Source organism: Podarcis pityusensis, assembly GCF_964106645.2.
Source record: "Podarcis pityusensis genome assembly, chromosome: 2".
NCBI classification, from domain to species: domain Eukaryota; kingdom Metazoa; phylum Chordata; class Lepidosauria; order Squamata; family Lacertidae; genus Podarcis; species Podarcis pityusensis.
Window position 1 is genome coordinate 52,024,573 of NC_138029.1, and position 20,039 is coordinate 52,044,611.

Here is a 20,039-nt window from a genome sequence, read left to right on the forward strand (position 1 = left end):
AAAAGTTGTCTAATCGATAGATGGAGGAGAGGGAGTCTGCATCTAATGTGGCTTGTTGGAAGAGTTCTGAGTGTATTGACTCTATGCAACAGAGAGGAAATTGGCAGTACTGTATTGTCAACCAGGGGACGATTTCTTAATGAAGTTTGGTGCCAGTTCGCATGCTTACTTGGTTGGATGACCCTCTTTCTGTGGTGCTAGGAAGTAGATGTGCGCACACATCTCTGCACTATGCATGTAATGGCACAGGTGACTTGTCCGCTGCACATGGAGGTCCAAATCTGGAGATTATTCCTCTCCAGGAGGAAGAACAGAAAGCATGAGTGGGAATTGGGGCTGCACATGGAGCACATGTGTCATACATTAATAGTGCAGCCCTATGAATGTCTCCTCTGAAATGAGCCTCGTGGAGTTCAGTGGTGCTTCCTCCCAGGTTAGTGTTAAGGACTATGCAGCCTCAATAGCCTGCGATGTGCCTTTTCCTCTGTGAACGAGGGTAAATGTGCCAACAGACTTTGAGTCTATTCTGCTTAGTTTGTATACAGGGTTTTTGCACTGTCGCCAGGTATGTTTGTACTTATGCAAGCCATCTTGGTACAGAGCACATGGGGCTCTTAAGGACCAGGTCACACGCTCCTTTCAGCTGCTTGAGTTGCTCATGGGAACACTGTTCTTGTGTAAGCATTGTAATCGGGTCTGGGGGATTATGGCTATCAAGCTGTAACAACTTCCATGTTCAAGAACATTAATATCGAAGGCCCCATCTGCACAGCCCATTTAGAGCAGTATCATGCCACTTTAAGCAGTCATGCTTTCCCAAAGGATCCTGGGAAGTGAAGTTTGTTAAGGGTGCTGAGAGTTGTTAGGAGAGCACTACTCACCTCACAGAGTTCCCTGGGAAGATGGATTGTTGTTTAACTACTCTCTGAATTGCAGCTCTGAGATGGGAACAGGGATCTCTTAACAACTCTCAGGACTCTTAACCAACTGCAGTTCCCACGGTTCTTTGGGAGATGCTATGACTGTTCAAAGTGTCACAGTACAGCTTTCAGTCAAATCAATCAGTTTATTTGTATGCTGCCTTTCCAAAGTTAACACCACGCTCAAGGCAGCTTACAACATATTTTTTAAAAATTGCATAGCTACAAACATAACAGAAGTAGTCATAAACTACAAACAAAACAACAAAAGTGCACAACCAAACTGAACAATTTCCACATAGATCTTAAGATTCAAAATAAAGATACAAAAAAATTAACAGCAACAGCCCCCCGCAAAAAAAACCACCCTATACAAATACCCCAGGCCAAGATTCTGTTCACCAGCCTCAGCTTTTGTAGCTGGAGTCAGTCAGGGTCTCGCCCTCCCAGGTCATGTGGGAAAAGACCTGCAAGGCTGGGAGGGAGCAGGTCTTCCAGGACTTAGAGCCAATATGTATAGTGCAAATGGGAGCCAATTGCTGCCCCATGGATTGGATGTGACCCATGAGGATTTTTGTCTGCCTCACTGCAATCCTGCTCAGTTTTAATCAAGGTGTTTTGAAACTCTTCCCCCATAGTTTCACCTGCAAGGGAAAAAGAGAGAATTGTTCCCCGCAGTTGTGAGAGACAAGTATTCTACATCTTTGCATTTTTTTCTACTTGGGTAGTTGTTTTCTCCAACTATCTTAAGCACAACTGTGCCACAAACTTTTCTGAGCCCTCACAACACATGCAGGGGTCGAATTGCATTACAAAATGCCCTTCTGGTCCCTGTATTGCCTCCTGGAGAGACTGTTTTGCTCCCAAGAATACTGCCTGTGATTTTGCATGTCCATTTCAAAGCTAGAGAGGATGCAGACTGCCCATAGCACTTGTATGAGAGTTTACACTGCTTATGAGTCTACTTGCATGAATGAATTTGGGCAGGGGTGAGGGGAGCAGCTGAAAGTGGCCCCTGAAGTCCACTTTGAGTCATCCTGACTTGGGTTGCAGATTTATTCATTCCAATACTGTCACACGTTCTTGGTTTTCAGCATCCTTTTGTCAGCAAGGTCACTACTAACAGAGCCCTACGTGAGCTTGTGGCTGAGGCAAAGGCTGAAGTGATGGAGGAAATTGAAGACAATAGAGAGGAAGGAGAAGAGGATGACTCACCAGAATGTGCATCTGTAAGTTTCATTCTTTCTGTCGTCTTTCATTCTTTCTATCTATCCTGCTGCATGAAGGAAACGCTTATTTTTAAGAAGGAAGGCAAACCCCAACACCTGCGGGAATATACAAAATGCTTATATTTTTCAAAAAGCTTTCACAATGAAAGCTAGCTAGATACAGAAAAGTAAACTGAGGACCACCTTTGACCCCTGCATTGACTGTGTTTTGCTCAGGGGTGGGGGCAAGGAGCCACTTTGTTGTTTCTCATGCAGGTGGACAGGAAAAATGCCTCCTTGGTTGGGGAGCGATTCCTCTTCACGCAGCAGCCAACAAGCCCTGGAAACAATGTGATGGGCAGAAAGCCAGTCCCTTCGCTTTCCTCTCGTGAGAGAAGTCTCCTAAGTTAATGCTGAATGTGTCTCTTCATGTGTAACACTCACTATATGGCTAAAACGGCCACATGGGAAGATGTTGTCTGCTGCCTCCTTTGCGGCAAGGATAATGTCCCTGTGCCATTTGGGACTAAAAATGTGTTCTACGCCCTGGATCCTGCTGACTGGTATTGGGCTTGGCTCGTGCAGATAGGAGGCTATAGGAGAAGTTGTGTGTGTGTGTGTGTGTGTGTGTGTGTGTGTGTGTGTGTGTGTTCATTCGTTCATTCATTCATGGAAGCAGTTCAGAAACAACTGGCAAGATTAAATATGCTGTTGATGGCTGATGCCAGGGTTCCAATCTAAAAGAGGTCTGTTCTGACCCAGGGCAAGGGATGCGGGGGACATGTTCCTTATCCTACATGGAACTTTTCTGTGGAGAAAATGATGAAACTGCTTCAGGCACAACGCCGTTCCCTGGAGCCTGACAAACCAGACTTTGGAGTTTTTGCAGACTTCCTTCGATTGTCTAGGACTTGGACAGAAAATAGACAAAGTTTCAAGGGGGTAGTTGAAATCGCCAAGAGAGGTGCGTTTTCAACATTCATGAAAACAAACCGAAAACTCTTCTCATGGAAGCTCTAGTTGTTGGAGCAGAGTCACTGCTCTGTGTCCTACACCTGTACCCCAACCCATTGTTCCCTTAAACTCAAGCACCTGGTGCCAGTCCTGAGAAAGAAGTTAAGGAGTGCTTCCTCTCTGACTGAAGCTTCAATTAGGAAATGCAAGCCTGGCTCCTCAAGGGAGGTGGGGGCGTTGAGGACGAGTGGCTGTGTGTTTCCTTCTCCCTCCCAACTCTGGAAGTACCTTTAGAAGTGGGAAGAGCAACACAACTGCTGTCCCTGAGGGGGTCCTCATCTGTGGAGGCTGAGGACTCAGTGTCAGGAATTGCAGGCAGGTCTTCTTCACTCCTCCTTCCACTCAACCCCCAAGATGTAAGGGGGAGAGTAGAGTCTTCAATTGTTGCTTAAAGAGCTCCCAGAGAATCCAGTGGGACAGAGTTTCCTAAGAGACGACACCCATGACAAATTTTTAGAGCTTGTTGATGGTACTTGTTTTTTCTGCCAGTTTTATTCATGTGTTTTTATCTTCTAGCTTTTTAATTATGTAAACTGCTCTGCAACCAGTTACGCTCTGGTGAAGGATAGCATATACTATATTTTTTAAATCAATTATTGAAATAAAACTAAAAGTAGAAGACAAAAGACCTGCTAGTTCAAGGCTTCAATGGTCTCCTTACACTACAAATATTCAGAGGCAGAGGACATTTTAGTCTTGTTTCTTTAAAAAAAAAAACACAACCCCAGTGCATTTCTCAATGCATATGTTCGGTATTTGACTTCTCAGTTAAGTTTTTTAAGGAGAACGAAGTCAAAATTTATGACCTTTCTTTTTCCCTTTTCTTTACTCAGCCCCTTGATGCGAATAAGAGGGACTCTTCTGTGCCAAGCCAGCTAAGTTTGCAAAAAGAGAAGTCTCCAGAAAACGGTTTGTCACTTGTGGCCAATGGACCCATGTTGCCTCTACAGCAAGTCACTGAAGCCATAAATGGGAAGGGCAACAAGGTTTCAAAGGAAGTGGCTAGCGACGAAAAGCCAGGCAAAAACAACAGCAGTACAAACTTGTCTGGAATTGAGGATTACACAGATGAAGCCAGTGCCAAAGAAAAGCCAGACGCCAGCCCCCAGTTGCTGCAACTCAACAAGAACGTTAAGCCAGCCGAGAACAGCAGTCTTGTCTACCAAAATAAGGACACTGAACCAGTAAGCAAAGATGATTCCAGTGTGGGAAGCCGGCCAGAGAGCAGCCTCCTTGAGACGCCAGTTGAAGAGAAGCTCCCCAATGGGAGTTTGAGTTCTTCCTCTCAGTTTGAGGATGGCAGCTCCAAGCAGGACTCTGATTCAGGTAGCACCTCTGCCTCAGAGAGCATGGACCTCAGTATCTCCTTGTCTACCGACCTGTCCCTGAACAGAGGCAGCGGGTCCCTCTCTCTTAAGGTAAGAATTTGGGCTCAACAAGTGGGATTTGTGTATCATGGAAACCAGGCTTCACTCAGCAAACCTTTGAGCAAGATGTCTCTCTAACTCATTCTCCAACGAACTGATTCTATCAAGGGGTCAGGACACAAAATTTACTCCTACATGAGATAGTTGATTCTTAAAGTCTCTCCTGAGTTATCTTCCTTGAAGAGTCTGATAAAACCATTATTGGGCAGGTGGTGATAAATCTGAATGTTGTAATATATCCTAGACCCCCTGTGATTGTTAGTTCCCAACTTTAGTCACCTTTGTTCTTGTTAGGCTGTTACATATATATATATGTAATTTTCTTTTAATGGTTGGTTCACCATAATAAACATTTGATTGATTACATAGGATGCAAAAATGCAGAAGATGACACTGAAACGGACCAGGAGATTTGTTGTGGATGGAGTAGAAGTGAGCGTCACTACCTCAAAAATCATCAGTGAGGATGAGAAGAAAGATGAAGAGATGAGATTCCTCAGGCAAGCTGAAAATTAGGGGATTTTTGGGTGGGGTGGAGATATGGGCACACCAGGCTTTCTCAGAATATAGTTTTCTCTATGCTTTTCACTTTCTTCATAGAGTTGTATGAAGTGGTATGGAACCAGGGGACTCATCACACAATATATTTTGGGCAGTTAAAAATATAGCATGAATGCTGCAGAACTGTAAAAACATGATCTCCTTATGAGTAACAGGGAGTTATGGCCATTTCCAGAGCCTATCTGACTGCACAAATTAAGGTTGTTGCTATATGGTGTATATAGCAGCTTGTTAGGAGTGTTTGTAAAGCCAGACCTGTTTTTGTTCTGTTGCTTTTAAGTGCCACTTCTGGTGGTTCTCCTGCTTAGTGAAGTGACTGTCTTCAAATTCATAGGTTTCCTCTCTGACATGGCAAATGGTGGACATGAGCAGTCAAGGTGCTCCTCAAGGATGGTGTGGACCAAAAACCTGGCAGCAGCACTGCCATATAGCCTGGTGCCAGAAAGTGAACAGCCTTTAAACTGCTCTGGTCTGTGGTCCAGAGCCCACAACATAGTTGTTTTTTGGCATATAATCAATATAAATACTGACCTATGAGTTTAGGACTCTTTCTCTTTCTTTCTTTCTTTCTTTCTTTCTTTCTTTCTTTCTCCCTCCCTCCTTCCCTCCCTCCCTCCCTCCCTCTCTTCTTCTCTTCCCATCCCTTTTCCTGAACTAGGGGATCAATAGGGACTTCACTGTAGACATACAGCAGTTTCTGATGAGTGTCTAACAGCAAATTCAGGTACTTCTCTTCACAGAGCTGCAAAAGCATACTTTTCAAAAGCCTTACCTTGTTGATAGGTCTACAACCTAAACAAAATCTGACAGGTGACACCAACTTTCTAATCCTCGACTTAAAAATAATCAGGGGAGACCCACAACTATAGCTTGTAGCATTTGTCTGAGCCCACTGGGCTTCAGTTAGTGAGGCATGCTTCCTCATAGTTCATTGTGGGGTCATATTGTACGTCTATTTATTCAAAGTGTCTGTACAAGGAAGGTGAATAATTCAAGGCCAGCGGACAGGGAAGCAGCCCCTTCTCAATATCCTGCCTGAAAGGGACAAGTGCTGAGAAGTGTGGCTGTGACACAAGGAGGCAGCAACTCCTTGAAGCAATGTTTCTGACACTAGGAACCCTCAGTCAGTCACCCCTGTGGTTATTTTAGTATGGATTGTGCTCCTTGTCTCCCCCTCCCTTGTTTTAGCTTCCAGAGACTATGCCCTGGCATTACAGGGAGAGCTGGTCCTCCGTTCCTGAACTTCTTCTCCACTTTAATCCTACAGGCGCCAGGAGTTGCGGGAGCTGCGTCTGCTTCAGAAAGAGGAGCACCGGAACCAGACCCAGCTGACCAGCAAGCATCACCTGCAGTTGGAGCAAATGCTGAAGCGCTTTGAGCAGGAAATGCACGTACGTGGCAAAGAGAAGCCAAATTCCTCTTCCCTCCCTTTTATTCAAAGATATTGGGCCGCATGCTGGTGGGAAGCAGTGGGGAGAAGAGAAACACACCACTCACAAGGCATATATTGTATAGCCTATTAGCCAGACTAGGCAGGACGCTAGCCACTAGGAATGAAACTGGAGGCATGTTGATGGAATCATTAGCTTTTCCCTCCATATGCTGGGGCTATGTGGCAAGGGGAAGGGCCATTGTAAATGGACATTTCCATCTGGTCTGGCATTGGTTCTGCTCTTGTGGCACAAGGCCTTTTCTTTGCAGCAGTTCAACAAAAAAAGTGGTCACCTTGGATGCTGGAGAGGTCTGCTGCAGTAGCCCAGCTTTTGAGGAGTCAAAAAGAAATGTTGTGGAAACAAAACAATAGGCCTTAAAACCCTATGTGAATCTTTCTCAGTTTCAAATATATTCCGCTGCCCCCTTTTTTAAATAAAAGTGACATTTTCTTCAGGCTATTCCCCTCCCCCACAATAAATACATGTGTACTTTTACATATTCTGGAGCCTTTCAGCAGAACTTGTTGATGTGATGTTCTTTCTCTTTCTGTCAGTTCAGTGTTGATTTTAAATCTGGCCAAGAAGAAAAGTAACATCTCAGAAGCCATGTTATGGCATTCCTGCAAAGAATAGCTTAGCATAGGTTGGATGCTTCAAAGTGCGTGTTTCTTCCTGTGTGTTAAACCTGACAGGATAAGGAGACAATGCAAGATTGTCATATTTTTAATTGAGGAACAGTTTCAGCTTGTTCCTGTATGCCTTCAAATTTTACGGAAATCTTGCGGAATCAAAAATAACGAGGCACTTGCTGAAACTGCAATGCAACACATTCACAGCTATTGTGGCACTCCCCATATACGTATCCTCATGTTGTTGTTTAGTCATTTAGTCATGTCCGACTCTTCGTGACCCCATGGACCAGAGTACGCCAGGCACTTCTGTCTTCCACTGCCTCCTGCAGTTTGGTCAAACTCATGCTGGTAGCTTCGCGAACACTATCCAACCATCTCGTCCTCTGTTGTCCCCTTCTCCTTGTGCTCTCCATCTTTCCCAACATCGGGGTCTTTTCCAGGGAGTCTTCTCTTCTCATGAGGTGGCCAAAGTATTGGAGCCTTAGCTTCAGGATCTGTCCTTCCATTGAGCACTCCGGGCTGATTTCCTTAAGAATGGATAGGTTTGATCTTCTTGCAGTCCATGGGACTCTCAAGAGTCTCCTCCAGCACCATAATTCAAAAGCATCAATTCTTCAGCTATCAGCCTTCTTTATAGTCCAGCTTTCACTTCCATACATCACTACTGGGAAAACCATAGCCTTTACTATACGGACCTTTGTTGGCAAGGTGATGTCTCTACTTTTTAAGATGCTGACGTATCGTCATATGCCTAACAATTTCCCGAACTCTCTCATGCAGGTATTCCACATTTTCATTTCTGCTTAAAAGCGAGGGCACATATTTGGGGGCTGGAGTCCCCAGTTTTCTGCAGCATGTGTGCTTGTTCCATACTTTAAGTATTGCTAAAGCCAACTCCTCCTGCCTTTCCCTTCCCTAGCCCCACGGCATACAGTTAAAAGAATGGCAAAGGGTGTACAATGGGGGTTGCAAAAGGTTATTAGGCCTTCAAGGATCTGTGCCAGTAGATTGACTGAGACTGACCTTAGGAGACCACAGGTGAACTTTTTACAGGGCTGAGCTGGGCCCCTGACAAAATCCCCCACACAAGGTGTCTCTAGCAGTGTCATGTACAGTGCTCCGTTTAAGGGAACATCAGACAGTGGCCCCTGTCAAATCCCAGAAAGACCCTGCTAGTCAATGTAACCAATACTGAGCTAGAGTGACAAGTGGTGTGACTTGGTTCCTTCCCAGCCTTCCTTTAAAGTGGAGTTCAGTACGTCAGTAGCTCTGTCTGCAGCAGTTAAATGTGTGACCCACACAATGCATTTTCATTAGGACTCTGCTGTACTTAAGGCTCAGTATGTTTGGAAAATGTTTCCATTTCTCACCCTTATGTAAGTTAAGATCTCTCTTGGGAAGAAGGCTTTCTGAAGGTGTGAATGGTTTTGGAGGAAGTGCAATAGCTACACAGGCACTGTGGTATGGAAAGTGGGGCGGGGGTGGGGAAGTATTCTGTGAACCAGAGGGAGTAATGCAGAGTTTGCACATGCAGACTGTTCCATTATTGGGTGTTCCTTCAGCCACCCTCTCACTGAGTTGGTTTAGCCCAAATATTATTGTAAAACTCTGCCGAAATCCTGCGCGCTGGTTTCAGTCCTGTTGCTGGTAGATATTTCTCCTTCCGTGAGGAAAAGGCGGGCGAGCATTCTTTCCTGTTCTGCTTCAGCCACAGCCTGTAAGCAGATGCAGCCATCTCATCTGCTTGCTCCAGCTCATGCCCTCCAGGCATCTCTGCTGCTAAATGTGTCAGAAGGCAGTGCTGCTCAGGAGATCCAGGTGTGTGGCAGGAGAGAACATTGTCACACACACATCTAGCTCCTAGTCTGCTCCCTGCCGTATATATGTGAGGGAACTAGAAGGCTACTGCAGCTTGTTTACTATTCTCTTCCATTTCTGTGTCACTCTGCTAGTCAGAGGTAGCTTACACAGAGTATTTTATATATAATATAATACTAATTATATATAATATAATATAATATATATATATTATAATATATAATATATTATATGATATATAATATATAATATATTATATAATATATTATATAATATATTATATTATAATATAATAATATATAAATTATAATATATAATATTATATATAATATAATACTCCAAAATACTAACGTAGTCAAATCTCTCAACTAAGTCTGAATGTCCTCTTTGGTCTCGTATAGACAAAGAAGAAATTCTATGACACTGAACTGGAAAATCTGGAACGTCAGCAGAAGCAGCAAATTGAAAAGATGGAGCAGGACCACACGCTGCGCCGCCGTGAAGAGTCCAAGCGTATCCGTGCTGAGCAGGAACGAGATCTTGTTAAATTTCAGGAGCAGCTGAAGCAAAGGAAGAAGGAGGTGAGAGTCGACGTTGGGCCAAAATCTTGCACAGGGAAATCTTAGATTTAGTTGTTGGCACTGGCCTATCTGAAAGCCCTCTCAGTCCTCCTGCTGTCATTGGCTGAGGTGCTCTCATGTCACAGACAAGCTGTGCAAGGGAAGGGAAGCCGAGGGCAGAGCGCCAAGATTGAGGGGTGCTGAAGAAAGGGAGGAGAGTGAACAGCGAACAGCAAAACAGAAGCTATGCAAATGCACACAGACAGACACCTGCCCATCCATTGTCACAGCTCAGGGGCACATTCCAATCAGGCAAAAGCACTTGAGGAGGTGGGTAGGGGTGCAGCCAGGGCAGGGAGCGTGACCTAGAGATTCCTGAGGGCCAGGTAGAGGCCAAAGGGTCACATTCTGTCCCTGGGCCCTGAGGGTTCCCTACCCTTTTTCTAAATTCACTTGTATGTAACTATGCTGCCAGGGAAGAACATAAAAGTAAGAACCACCACCACCCAGAAACAAGAGACTTAAGAAACACTAACAGAAAAATAGGTGAGGGTGAAATGAAAGCAAATCAAAGTGATAGCATAATGTCAGCATAAAACTGGAGAATTGAAAGCCAAACCATCAGGTGACACGGCCAACGTGATAAATCACTTTTGCTCAGACTTGTTAGGAAATTGGACCAGTAAGAGCTTTTGTTGGTGTCTTTCGTTTCAAGCTCAAGAGTGACATTGAGAAGCTTCCACGACAACAGCGCAAGGGGACCATGAAAACAAAGATGGAGGAGTTTGCACAGAGAAAGCAAGTCATGGTAAGCTCTAGAGATATTAAGTCCGTGGTGTGGCCAAGACCCATATGGACACATTTGATTCCCTGCCTCCCAGTTATCATGAGTAAGGCAGGATGAGGAAGCAGAATCATGACACCCATCCTGCTCTCACTCATAAGAAAAGTTTTAGGCATCATACCAATAAGAGCATCTCTTTTGCTACTGTCTCCTTTCTTCCAGGAGCAAGAGTTTGAAGCCAAACAGGCTGAGGATCTGGAACAGGCCATGAAGAATATCACCACCCAAAATCGGAAGGAGATCTGTGACAAGGAGCGAGAGTGCCTCAACAAAAAACAACAGCTTATGAGAGGTGAGTGGGTGTTGTCCCCCCCCCCCAAAAAAAAAGTGGGGAAGAGATTTCTCTAACTTGGTGCCCTCCACATGTTGATGGACTACAGCTCCCATTAGTCAGGCATGCTGGGGCTGATGGGGATGGGATTCAAAACATCTGCAAGACACCAGGCAACTCCCCACCAAAGGATAAAATGACAGCAAATTAAATCAGAGGACACCAAGCTCTCTAGATGAAGCAGAAATACGCTTGAAAATTGGCCCCAGAAGCTCCCGGCCACTGGGAAGTGGAGCGGATTTCCGAGCCGGACTGGAGACTGGTTTTTTAATTTTTATTTGGTGTGCGTTGGAAGAGGGGTAGTTTTATACGGCGAGTATATCCCAAACTCTATATTTTAACTGGAAAAGTTGGGGGGTCGTCTTATACACCAGAAAATACGGTATTTGGTTAGGCTGAGGTGGTGGTTATGCTTGGAAAGGGGAGCGGAGAAATGACTGGATTCTCCAGTGGAGGATGGTCCATCAGCCAGCCTCCACTTTCTTGCCTTCTCGCTGGCAACCAGTCCAGGAAGTGGCATTGCCAGTCATCTTCCTCCTCCTCCTCCTCCTCAATCTCAGTGTTGCCATTGTAGAATCTGGCAGGGAGAAGGATGGGGATACAACTAGAATTGCTTGGCCTGCTCTGCCTGTCTTTGGCTCTGGCTCCATTTGCTGTGGGTCTTGCTGCCTTCTGCCCTACTGCTCCCCATGGGCACCAGCCACCATTGGGAAGTCCCTTTATCTTCTGGAATTGTATGTGATTGATAACATCTTTGCCTACCCCCCCCCCCCCCGTGGTAAAGTGTGTAATGACTATATGCCATTTTATACCTTTTTCTCAGATCGGGAAGCTACCATCTGGGATCTGGAAGAGCACCACCTACAGGAGAAACACCAGCTTATTAAGCAACAGCTGAAAGACCAGTATTTCCTCCAGAGGCATGAACTGGTCCGGAAACACGAGAAGGTAGCGGAGTTTCAGTCTGATTTATTTTCTTTAATGACTCTAATGCTTCCTACGGATGAGCAAGGTGTGTTGCTGTAAAAGAATTGACCTCAGCAGATTTACAGAAAATGGCCTCCCTGTTGCTTGCTTGCATTGGGTGTGAGTACTGCATATATTTAACCATAGTCAATGCAGTCAAACATATAAAGTCCAGAGACGGAATAACTATGGTCAATTATAGGAGTACAGTTTTGTGCTTATAGATTCATAGACTCGTAGAATTGTAGAGCTGAATGGAACTCAAAGGATCATCTAGATCAGTATTTCCCAAGCTTGGGTCTCCAGCTGTTTTCTGACTACAATTCCCATAATCCCTGACCACTGATCTGGCTAGCTAGAGATGATGGGAGTTGTAGTCCAAGAACAGCTGAAGACCCAAGATTGGAAAACACTGATGTAGACCAACTCCCAGCAATGCAGGAATCGCAGCTGAAAAATCCCCGACAGATGACAGTCCAACCTCTGTTTACAAACCTCCAATGAAGAAGAGCCCACTACTTACTTTAGGCCAGCCTTCACCATTCTGGTGCCCTCAAATGTTTTGGGCTACAACTGTCATCAGCCCAGGCCAGCACAGCCTCTCTCTCTCATGCAATTGGTTTGTTTGTGTGAGTGAGTGTGCTTCAATAGGACAAATGTCAAAATATTCTTGCCATAGTGTCTGTTGCATTTCCATCAGCTTTTATCTGACTGAGCCCCTGGAGTAAGCCATGGTGAATCTTCATAGAAGTGGTTTTGTTTTCCTTAAACTAAACCTGCACTATCTTTGTCTGTCCCCTTTGTGGTCTGTTGAATATTACCCTGAGCAAATATCCAATGTCACCATTCGCTTTGACTCTAAACTTGCAACATTTATTGTATTGACTTACCCCCCCAACCCTGGGCTGCCGTTGCTATTCCAGGAGCGTGAGCAAATGCAACGGTATAACCAGCGAATGATGGAGCAGCTGAAAATTCGGCAGCAGCAAGAGAAAGGCCGTCTCCCTAAAATTCAGAGGAGCGAAGGGAAGACCCGCATGGCCATGTATAAGAAGAGCCTCCATATCAGCTCCAGTGGAAGCGCCTCAGAACAGAGGGAGAAGATAAAACAGGTGAAGGATAGCACTAGAACCCTTGACGGAGGATTCGATTTGTGGCGCTTGCATTCATTCATTCATTCATTCATTCATCCGTCCATCTATAGATGGATCTCCAATGAGGTCAAGGTAGCACACACAATTCCCGCCCCCCACTCATTAGTTAACCGCCACAACAAACCTGTGAGGTAGGTTAGGCTGAGAGGCAGTGACACTGCATTTGGATTCCTGCAAGCGACGACTGTTAATCATAGAATTGTAGAGTTGGAAGGGATGACGAGGATCATCTAGTCCAACTCCCTGCAATACAGGAATCTTTCACCCAATGTGGAAAGGAGGATTGTAGACTATACATGGAGGGTCCCTTGCTCAACAGCATGTACTTCCAGAAGCCACTGGTCCAGGCTGCTGACAGATATTTGCTCAGTTCCATCTGATATCACTGACGTTTTAAGCTCCAATGCTATATGAAGCACAAGTTAATACTGCCAGAAGGTTTCAGACAGTGGGTAGCTCAAGAAACCTTCCTGCAACACCTGTTAATGGTTTCATGGAAGGGTGGGAAGTTCATAGCTAAGCCCCCTGCATTGCTCTGGCACCTGTGGTGCAACCAATACAAGGTGCCGTGGAATCAGATCATATTGTGCTCACACCAACAGATATCAAAGGAGTACATGTATTTGAGGGTCCTACTCCTAGCGCAGAAGCTGAGAGGGGGCATTTTCCCCTGAAAATAAATTGTTCTCACATTGGTGACCCTCCATGTCTTCGTTGTGCAGCATTCTAGCTCCTGGTATATATATAAAAATGTAGGGAGCCATGTTTAAAATTCCTGTGAACATAGCCTGGTGATTTAAAACCACAGTGAACGATGGTGATGTTGGGTTGCTCCCTTCTGTTTCAGTTTGCACAGCAGGAGGAAAAAAGGCAGAAAGCTGAGCGACTGCAGCAGCAGCAGAAACATGAGATGCAGACGAAGGATATGAGTGCCCAGTGTGAGAGCAACATGAATGAACTCCAACAGTTACAGGTAACTTAACACCGGCTCAGCTTTAGGTATGCTTGGGCGGAGTGTGGCGTGCCACTAATTTGGCTCATAGAGAAAAATCTGCCATCCATTCTGAAAAGTTGGTTCATCCTACCTGACAACAAAACCCTCCCAGAAATGGAAAATGTGCTTCAGTATTTCTTGTTTTTGCTTCTGGCATGTCGTGACATTTTGCATCCTATCTTTCCATAAAGATGGTATATATATATGAAGGCTATCTCATTTAATCCTCACTGCAACCATGTGAGGTATGATAGACATGGAGAGAGTGAATTTTCCAGAGCCTCTCAATGGGGTTTGTGGCTGAGCAGCCACTAACCATGACATTCATGAGCTCCAAATTGAGTGGATGCAAAAGTTTTCTGGAATGAGCATAGAATGAGTTGGGATTTTGTTGCTTTTGAAGTAAATCTTGTTCTTTCCTGGTCTTGGAAAGTCATGTTGGGTTTATAAATCAAGTCAGCAGGGATGCTGGGTTTGATACTGACCTTTTTGCTCTGCAGAGCTTCCCTCATTTGTTTTTCTTCTGATGTTTTAAATCTGTATAGAATGAGAAGTGCCATCTCTTGGTTGAACATGAGACCCAGAAACTGAAAGCTCTGGATGAAAACCACAATCAGAACTTGAAGGACTGGCGGGATAAGCTGAGGCCACGAAAAAAGGTGACAGCTAAAGAAAGTTGGAATAAAACTTCAAACTCCATTAGAGGAGGTTTTTTGGGCGGGGGGAACGAATCAAAGGTTCAGTATTGAACTTTTGACTTTCAGATCAATTTGCCAAATCAAATACTCTGGGGGGAAATACTTTGTGTTCATTGAAATGCTAGCAGTAATTTTTATTCCACTCTGTATTTTTATTGGATTTAAAATTGTTTTTATATTTGAAAGTGTTTTATATGTTGTTATTGTCTGAGATGCTTCCTAAGAAGCTATTCAGAACTGCAATGAAATAAATAAACAATTTGGATTTGGAGGAGGGTTGAATTAGGACAACCTATTTCTGAAATGTTGCAAGTTTAGGTTTTTTGATTTGGTTCTCTCCCCCTCTAATTTCATCTAATTTTGTTTCATTTTTGACAACTCATGTACATAAGCCAGGGTTGGGGAATCTCTACCCCATGGGCCAAACTTGGCCTGCCAGATCATTTTTGGGAAGCTGCACTCACCCTCCACCTGACATCATACCTGATGGGTGCATGGGTGCATGCCTTGCTTAAGAAGGGGAAAGTGGCTTCCATTCCATGGAAACTCTTCCCTTCTAATGCTGCTCTTTGAACCCCCCCAAATTGGAGATTCAAAGAGTAGCATGGGGCAGCCCCAATTTTCAGAGGGTTAAGGAGTAATGAGGGTTAAGGAATAATGAGAAAAAGGGCATTCAAATTGCCATTTGTAAACAGTCCAGTACTGCTCTTTAAACCTCAGATTTTCAGAGATGTAAGGAGCAGCATGGGGATGTTTGCAAATGGCTATTAAACAGGGGCGTCAAAGTGCAGCATCATGTGACATCACTATGATGTCTGCCAGGGCTTGGGAGATTAAGATCTGGCCCCTCCTGGCCAGAAAGTTTTCCCCATCCCTGATGTAAACTGACAGGAATCCAGGTGGCTGAGAACAGTGAAGTGATTACAGCTTGAAGCATTTCTCCAACTGAGCTCATTTCTCTTCGCATTTCAGGCTTTGGAAGATGAACTGAATCAGAAGAAGCGAGAGCAAGAAATGTTCTTCAAACTCAGTGATGAGACCGATGGTCAGCCTTCAAGGTCACCAAACAAGCCTGCCAAATTTGTCCCATTCAGTTCTGCAGAGGCTTCATAACCCTTGGATTAGTGGACAGAAAGGCAATTTGTCCACAGAGAAGTTGACCCAAAGGACTGTCAGGGCTCCCTTTTCTCCTGCGCCAACTCTGATTTCCTCTTTTTGTCTGAGACAACCAATGTGGCCTGAGGTCTGTTCCCCTAGAGATGAGACAGCTTCCCATTCATGTGGCCCTGGCTGGTGCTGACCAGGTGCACTTGGAGAGTTGTGGATGAGCTTCAGAGAGTAGAGCTAACGGGGTTGTGTGCAGAGTTCACACTGCTTGCTGATCCCATTGCCCAGACCTTGGGCAGTTTTCTCTCTTGAAGGGATGAATGTTGGTGACCTAAAAGATTGTTGATGGCTGTTAAGTGCTGCTGATAAACTTGCCTGTTTAATTTTCTAACTAGTTCTCCTGTTAGGCCCAACTTGCTATATCTGCCAGTGGATCTCACTTAACCTTTTAGTCTTAATGGTCAAACCATTTACTGCCTTGAAGCACTGGGAGTTCAGCTTCACAGCTTACAAAAGACGAGAAATTGTTAGCTTTTATTGTGGCCTCCATCTTTTTATTGTGGCCTCCATCAGTTAAACAAAGGGCTCCTTCTTCTCTCCTTCTAGGGCCTAGAATCTAGGCCGTCCCATTGAAACTCATCAATTCCTCAGCTTGTTTTGAAGTGACCCAGAACACCACCCTGCTAACGTGTGACACAATTTCTGCCCTTTCTCAAAGAGTTACCACAGCCTGAAACATACAAGTGGAGTGTTTAAATCAAATCAATCCCAAGTCAAAGGCTGACCAAAAAGGCAATGAGAAGCTTATGATCCAACTTAGAGTGCAATTCAACAATTGTGAAGGCTGCATATACATGGTCAGCTGTGGAAATTGCTGCCCAGTTTTGGGATGTTTAACTTTGCACACCTGCCCCAATTAATAAGCCGTGCAGAGGCCCACACAGTTCAGATCCTAAAATGGTGGGTAACATAAAGGTCTGGTCTTTGCTCTTCACTTTCCCCTCCTCTTCTGTTGTGAGGCAATGGGTTTCTTTTCCCTGTGTTCATCAACAGAGAGTTCTGTCTCTCCTGTCTCCATTTCTTTCCGCAGCCCAGTTGGTCCAGAAGGCAAAACTTGTGCTCAGGTTATGGCAAGAGCTAATGGCTGCTCTTTCCAATATATTAAATAGAAGAAAAGTGCAAATGCCTTGTAGCAGCAAGTTTACAACTGGCCTAAGGTTAAAGGCATCTTGTTTCGCATCATCTCATGCGAGTTTCATAGGACATCAGTTGCTAGCTTTTAGTTTTTGTTTTTTAAGGTCTACTGTATAAACTATTGGGTGTGCTGTGATTTGAGAACATGATGTTGGCCTAAACCAGCATTTTGGCCAGTGTGTATCCCTTTGCTGCTACTTTTGAGTTTGTAGCAAGCCAGAATGATCCAGGTAAGAGGAGCCCCATATAGCAGAATAGAATGTGAAATACTGAAGATAATCAGCATGTCATTATCTTTAAGTCTTCCAAAGGCTGTTTTTAAACCAAAGATGTGTTATTTCCCCCTCACACCTTGCTCACTCCACATTTCACTATTAAAACACATATTTCAGGAAATGTCAAGGCTTTATCAGTTTCGCCAATTTGCATTTCCCTAGACATTAAATCTATATTGAAGTCTTGATGCTTTGCACAGTGCACCTCACATAATCCTCCATCTGGGTCAGTTGTTTGTGGTAAATGCTTAAATTTGGTACTTCATTCAAACAAAGTCTTCACAGTTCATTGGTACTTCATTCAAACAAAGTCTTGACAGTTCATTGTGCCGTCTCAAAGCACTTAGGTTGGCAAAATGCTCCAGTGTTCCTTTTTGTCTATCACTCAGGACTTTTCCAGCACTAGCTCTGTATAGGAAATAATGCTTTTCTTTCCCTGTCTTCCTATAAAGCCATGTTGCTGTTGATGTGATTTCTGTTCTCAGAGTTAACTTACTGGAATGGAAACGGAAGTCTAGCAAATGCATCAGCTGCTGCCAGGCTGCAGTTTCACTGTCTTGTTTAAGAGACTCCATATTCTGGATATTTTAGAGGCTAGAAAATGTGCACCCAGAAACCATGGGGTTACTGTCCTGTTCTAAATAATTGTGTTTTGAGATACTGTCTGGTGAGACTGAGAGAAACTGGAACAGAGCCTGTGAATGGGTTGTGTTCTGAAAACTCAAAGATCCTAATTTTCTCCAAACCTGATAGCCAGTTTCTGTTCTAACTTTATGTTGCAAATTTTTGATAGTTTGCATTGTGCACAGGCTTGTGTATGTTGTGGACACACCCACATGCAGCTCAATCTCGTATAAGTCAGCCAGTAGTTCATCTACTTGTCTTCATCCTTGGCCAAGAAATCAAACAAGAGTTGCTAATTTTAATACTGCTGCAAGTTTGTGTGTGCTTATCTTTCTTTGTGTGCCAGTCTGGTCTTGACTGCTACCAAGCGCTGCTGTAATTTTACAAAAGTGCAATATTTACCTCGTGCAGTGTTGCAAGGATGTCCTACTCCTTTTGTGGCAAGAAAGTGTCACTTTTCTTTATTTTTCTCTTTCCCCTAACCCAAACAAAACCAACTTTTTCTTTCTCTTCCTTGGCTTAAAACTACAATATTTTTTACATGGGGGGACCTGATTCTTCTACTCAAAAGGGTTTTATTTTTTGGGGAAACCACTATGATGTAAATAATCTAATAAAAACGTTACCACGGTGAGCGCCTGCATTTGCGTCCTGAACACTTGTTGTACTTGTTGCCTGTGGGTTTTGGTCAGCAGTGCTGACTTGTATTTGTACATAAATTTGGCTTGAGCGTAATGGAATTTGATTCCTGCTTACTGAGATTCAAATCACCCCACAATCAACAGCTTTCGGGCTCGGAACCAAACAAACTTTTCTTAAAATATATATTGTCTCATTTTGAGAATGTGTGCATTGAAATGTGTTGGTAATAAAGCTATTAATTCTCAAAGCTAGCTGTGACCAGCTGGAGCTGTTTTTAATTTTCTGCTGCTAAACATCCAAGAATAGCTAAAGGGTGACACTGTTTGGTGAAGAAGGAGACCTGCACTTACCACCAGCCGTCACATCATCTCCCATTTTGAATCTGTTGCTCTTATGTTTTGATATTAGCAATTATTGAGCACCTACAGTGCCTATAAAAGCATGTGCAAAGTCTTGGGATGAAGACCCCCGTATAGTCACCTAGCCATTTATTATACAGTACGTGTGCTAGATAGTGTTTTCATGTGGAAATTGCCACTGATGGGTCCGTCATCTTTGCTGAGTAGGGGTTCCACAATTCCCTCAATGTGATGGAGTTGCTGGGAATTACATGACATCCTTTTCAAAATTCTGCACATGCAGAGAGAACATTGTGTTGAATCTTGTGCTTTTGAGGTCAAAGAAACCAATAAATGCTGTTGTCATGGCCCTCAAGTAGATTGTAATTGATCAGCAAGCACAGATGTTGTCATGACTAGCCCTGAAGTTTAGTAAACATTGTTTATTATAAGTAGGAACCAGTTGTTCTAGGAGACCTTACATTTAAGAAAATGGTACTTAAAATGCACACATGTACTGAAATACATGGAAATGGTAAATTACAGTTTCTTCCATTACATATTACATGGTGCAGAAGACACAGATTCACATATTGTGCTATTTTACAACTTCAGCTCCAGATACCCACAGTTTCTGTTTTTGAGCTCCAGTCCTCTTCCTGGAGCTTGAGGAAACCAAGTGAGATAAAACAGAGACTGTCAATCAAGTGTCATCTCTCTCCGCCGCCCGCCCGCCCCCCCCCCCCATATACACACACGTGAGCAAAACCATTTGTTGTTGGGCTGGCTAGCTGTTGTATGATCTGTCAGAGGTCACCAGCTCTGATCCATGCTCTGGGCAATGAGTGTGTGGTGAGGCACCTATGCACATGCTTACAGGCACAAGAATTGGCCCAGATAGTTATTCTGCTATGCCACCACCATGCAGGAAAATGTGGCATTTCCAGATGACAAATTCCAGAAGGTGTTTTCTGTAACCAATAAAAAGTCTTCTTGTAACGTAAGGCTAACAAGTGGTGTAAGTTTCTATGGGCTAAATAAAGCCCATTAAATGTGTGGTCTCTTAAACTGATATGTACATATAGAGAGGTGGGGGGAGGTTTATGTCTGGGGCAACAGGAACAGATGGCAGCAGATGTATCCTATTTCTGTGCAGAGAGAAAATGAAAACAAGATCCAATCAGGGTGGAAGTCTATCCAACTGATACGCTGAAAGCCAGTATACGGATAGAATCCAGTACTTGAGAGCAAGTCAGATATTAAACTATCTTGTCAAACAGCTTGATACAACAGCAAGTC

The 20,039-nt window shown here is 44.0% G+C and overlaps 1 protein-coding gene across 2 annotated transcripts in view; it reads left to right on the top strand.

Moving 5' to 3' along the window:
- Positions 1 to 18,653, top strand: part of STK10 (serine/threonine kinase 10) — a 67,591-nt gene extending 48,938 nt beyond the window's left edge. For both annotated transcript variants that reach the window (XM_080997116.1, XM_080997117.1), the window contains 12 exons: positions 2,015 to 2,149; positions 3,976 to 4,560; positions 4,939 to 5,069; positions 6,398 to 6,521; positions 9,415 to 9,594; positions 10,289 to 10,381; positions 10,580 to 10,709; positions 11,572 to 11,696; positions 12,638 to 12,826; positions 13,716 to 13,841; positions 14,408 to 14,521; positions 15,533 to 18,653. In XM_080997116.1, coding sequence (XP_080853242.1) covers positions 2,015 to 2,149; positions 3,976 to 4,560; positions 4,939 to 5,069; positions 6,398 to 6,521; positions 9,415 to 9,594; positions 10,289 to 10,381; positions 10,580 to 10,709; positions 11,572 to 11,696; positions 12,638 to 12,826; positions 13,716 to 13,841; positions 14,408 to 14,521; positions 15,533 to 15,673 — 2,073 coding nt within the window. In that variant the 3' untranslated portion in view covers positions 15,674 to 18,653. The remainder of the gene's footprint in view (positions 1 to 2,014; positions 2,150 to 3,975; positions 4,561 to 4,938; positions 5,070 to 6,397; positions 6,522 to 9,414; positions 9,595 to 10,288; positions 10,382 to 10,579; positions 10,710 to 11,571; positions 11,697 to 12,637; positions 12,827 to 13,715; positions 13,842 to 14,407; positions 14,522 to 15,532) is intronic.
- Positions 18,654 to 20,039: the final 1,386 nt, after the last annotated feature.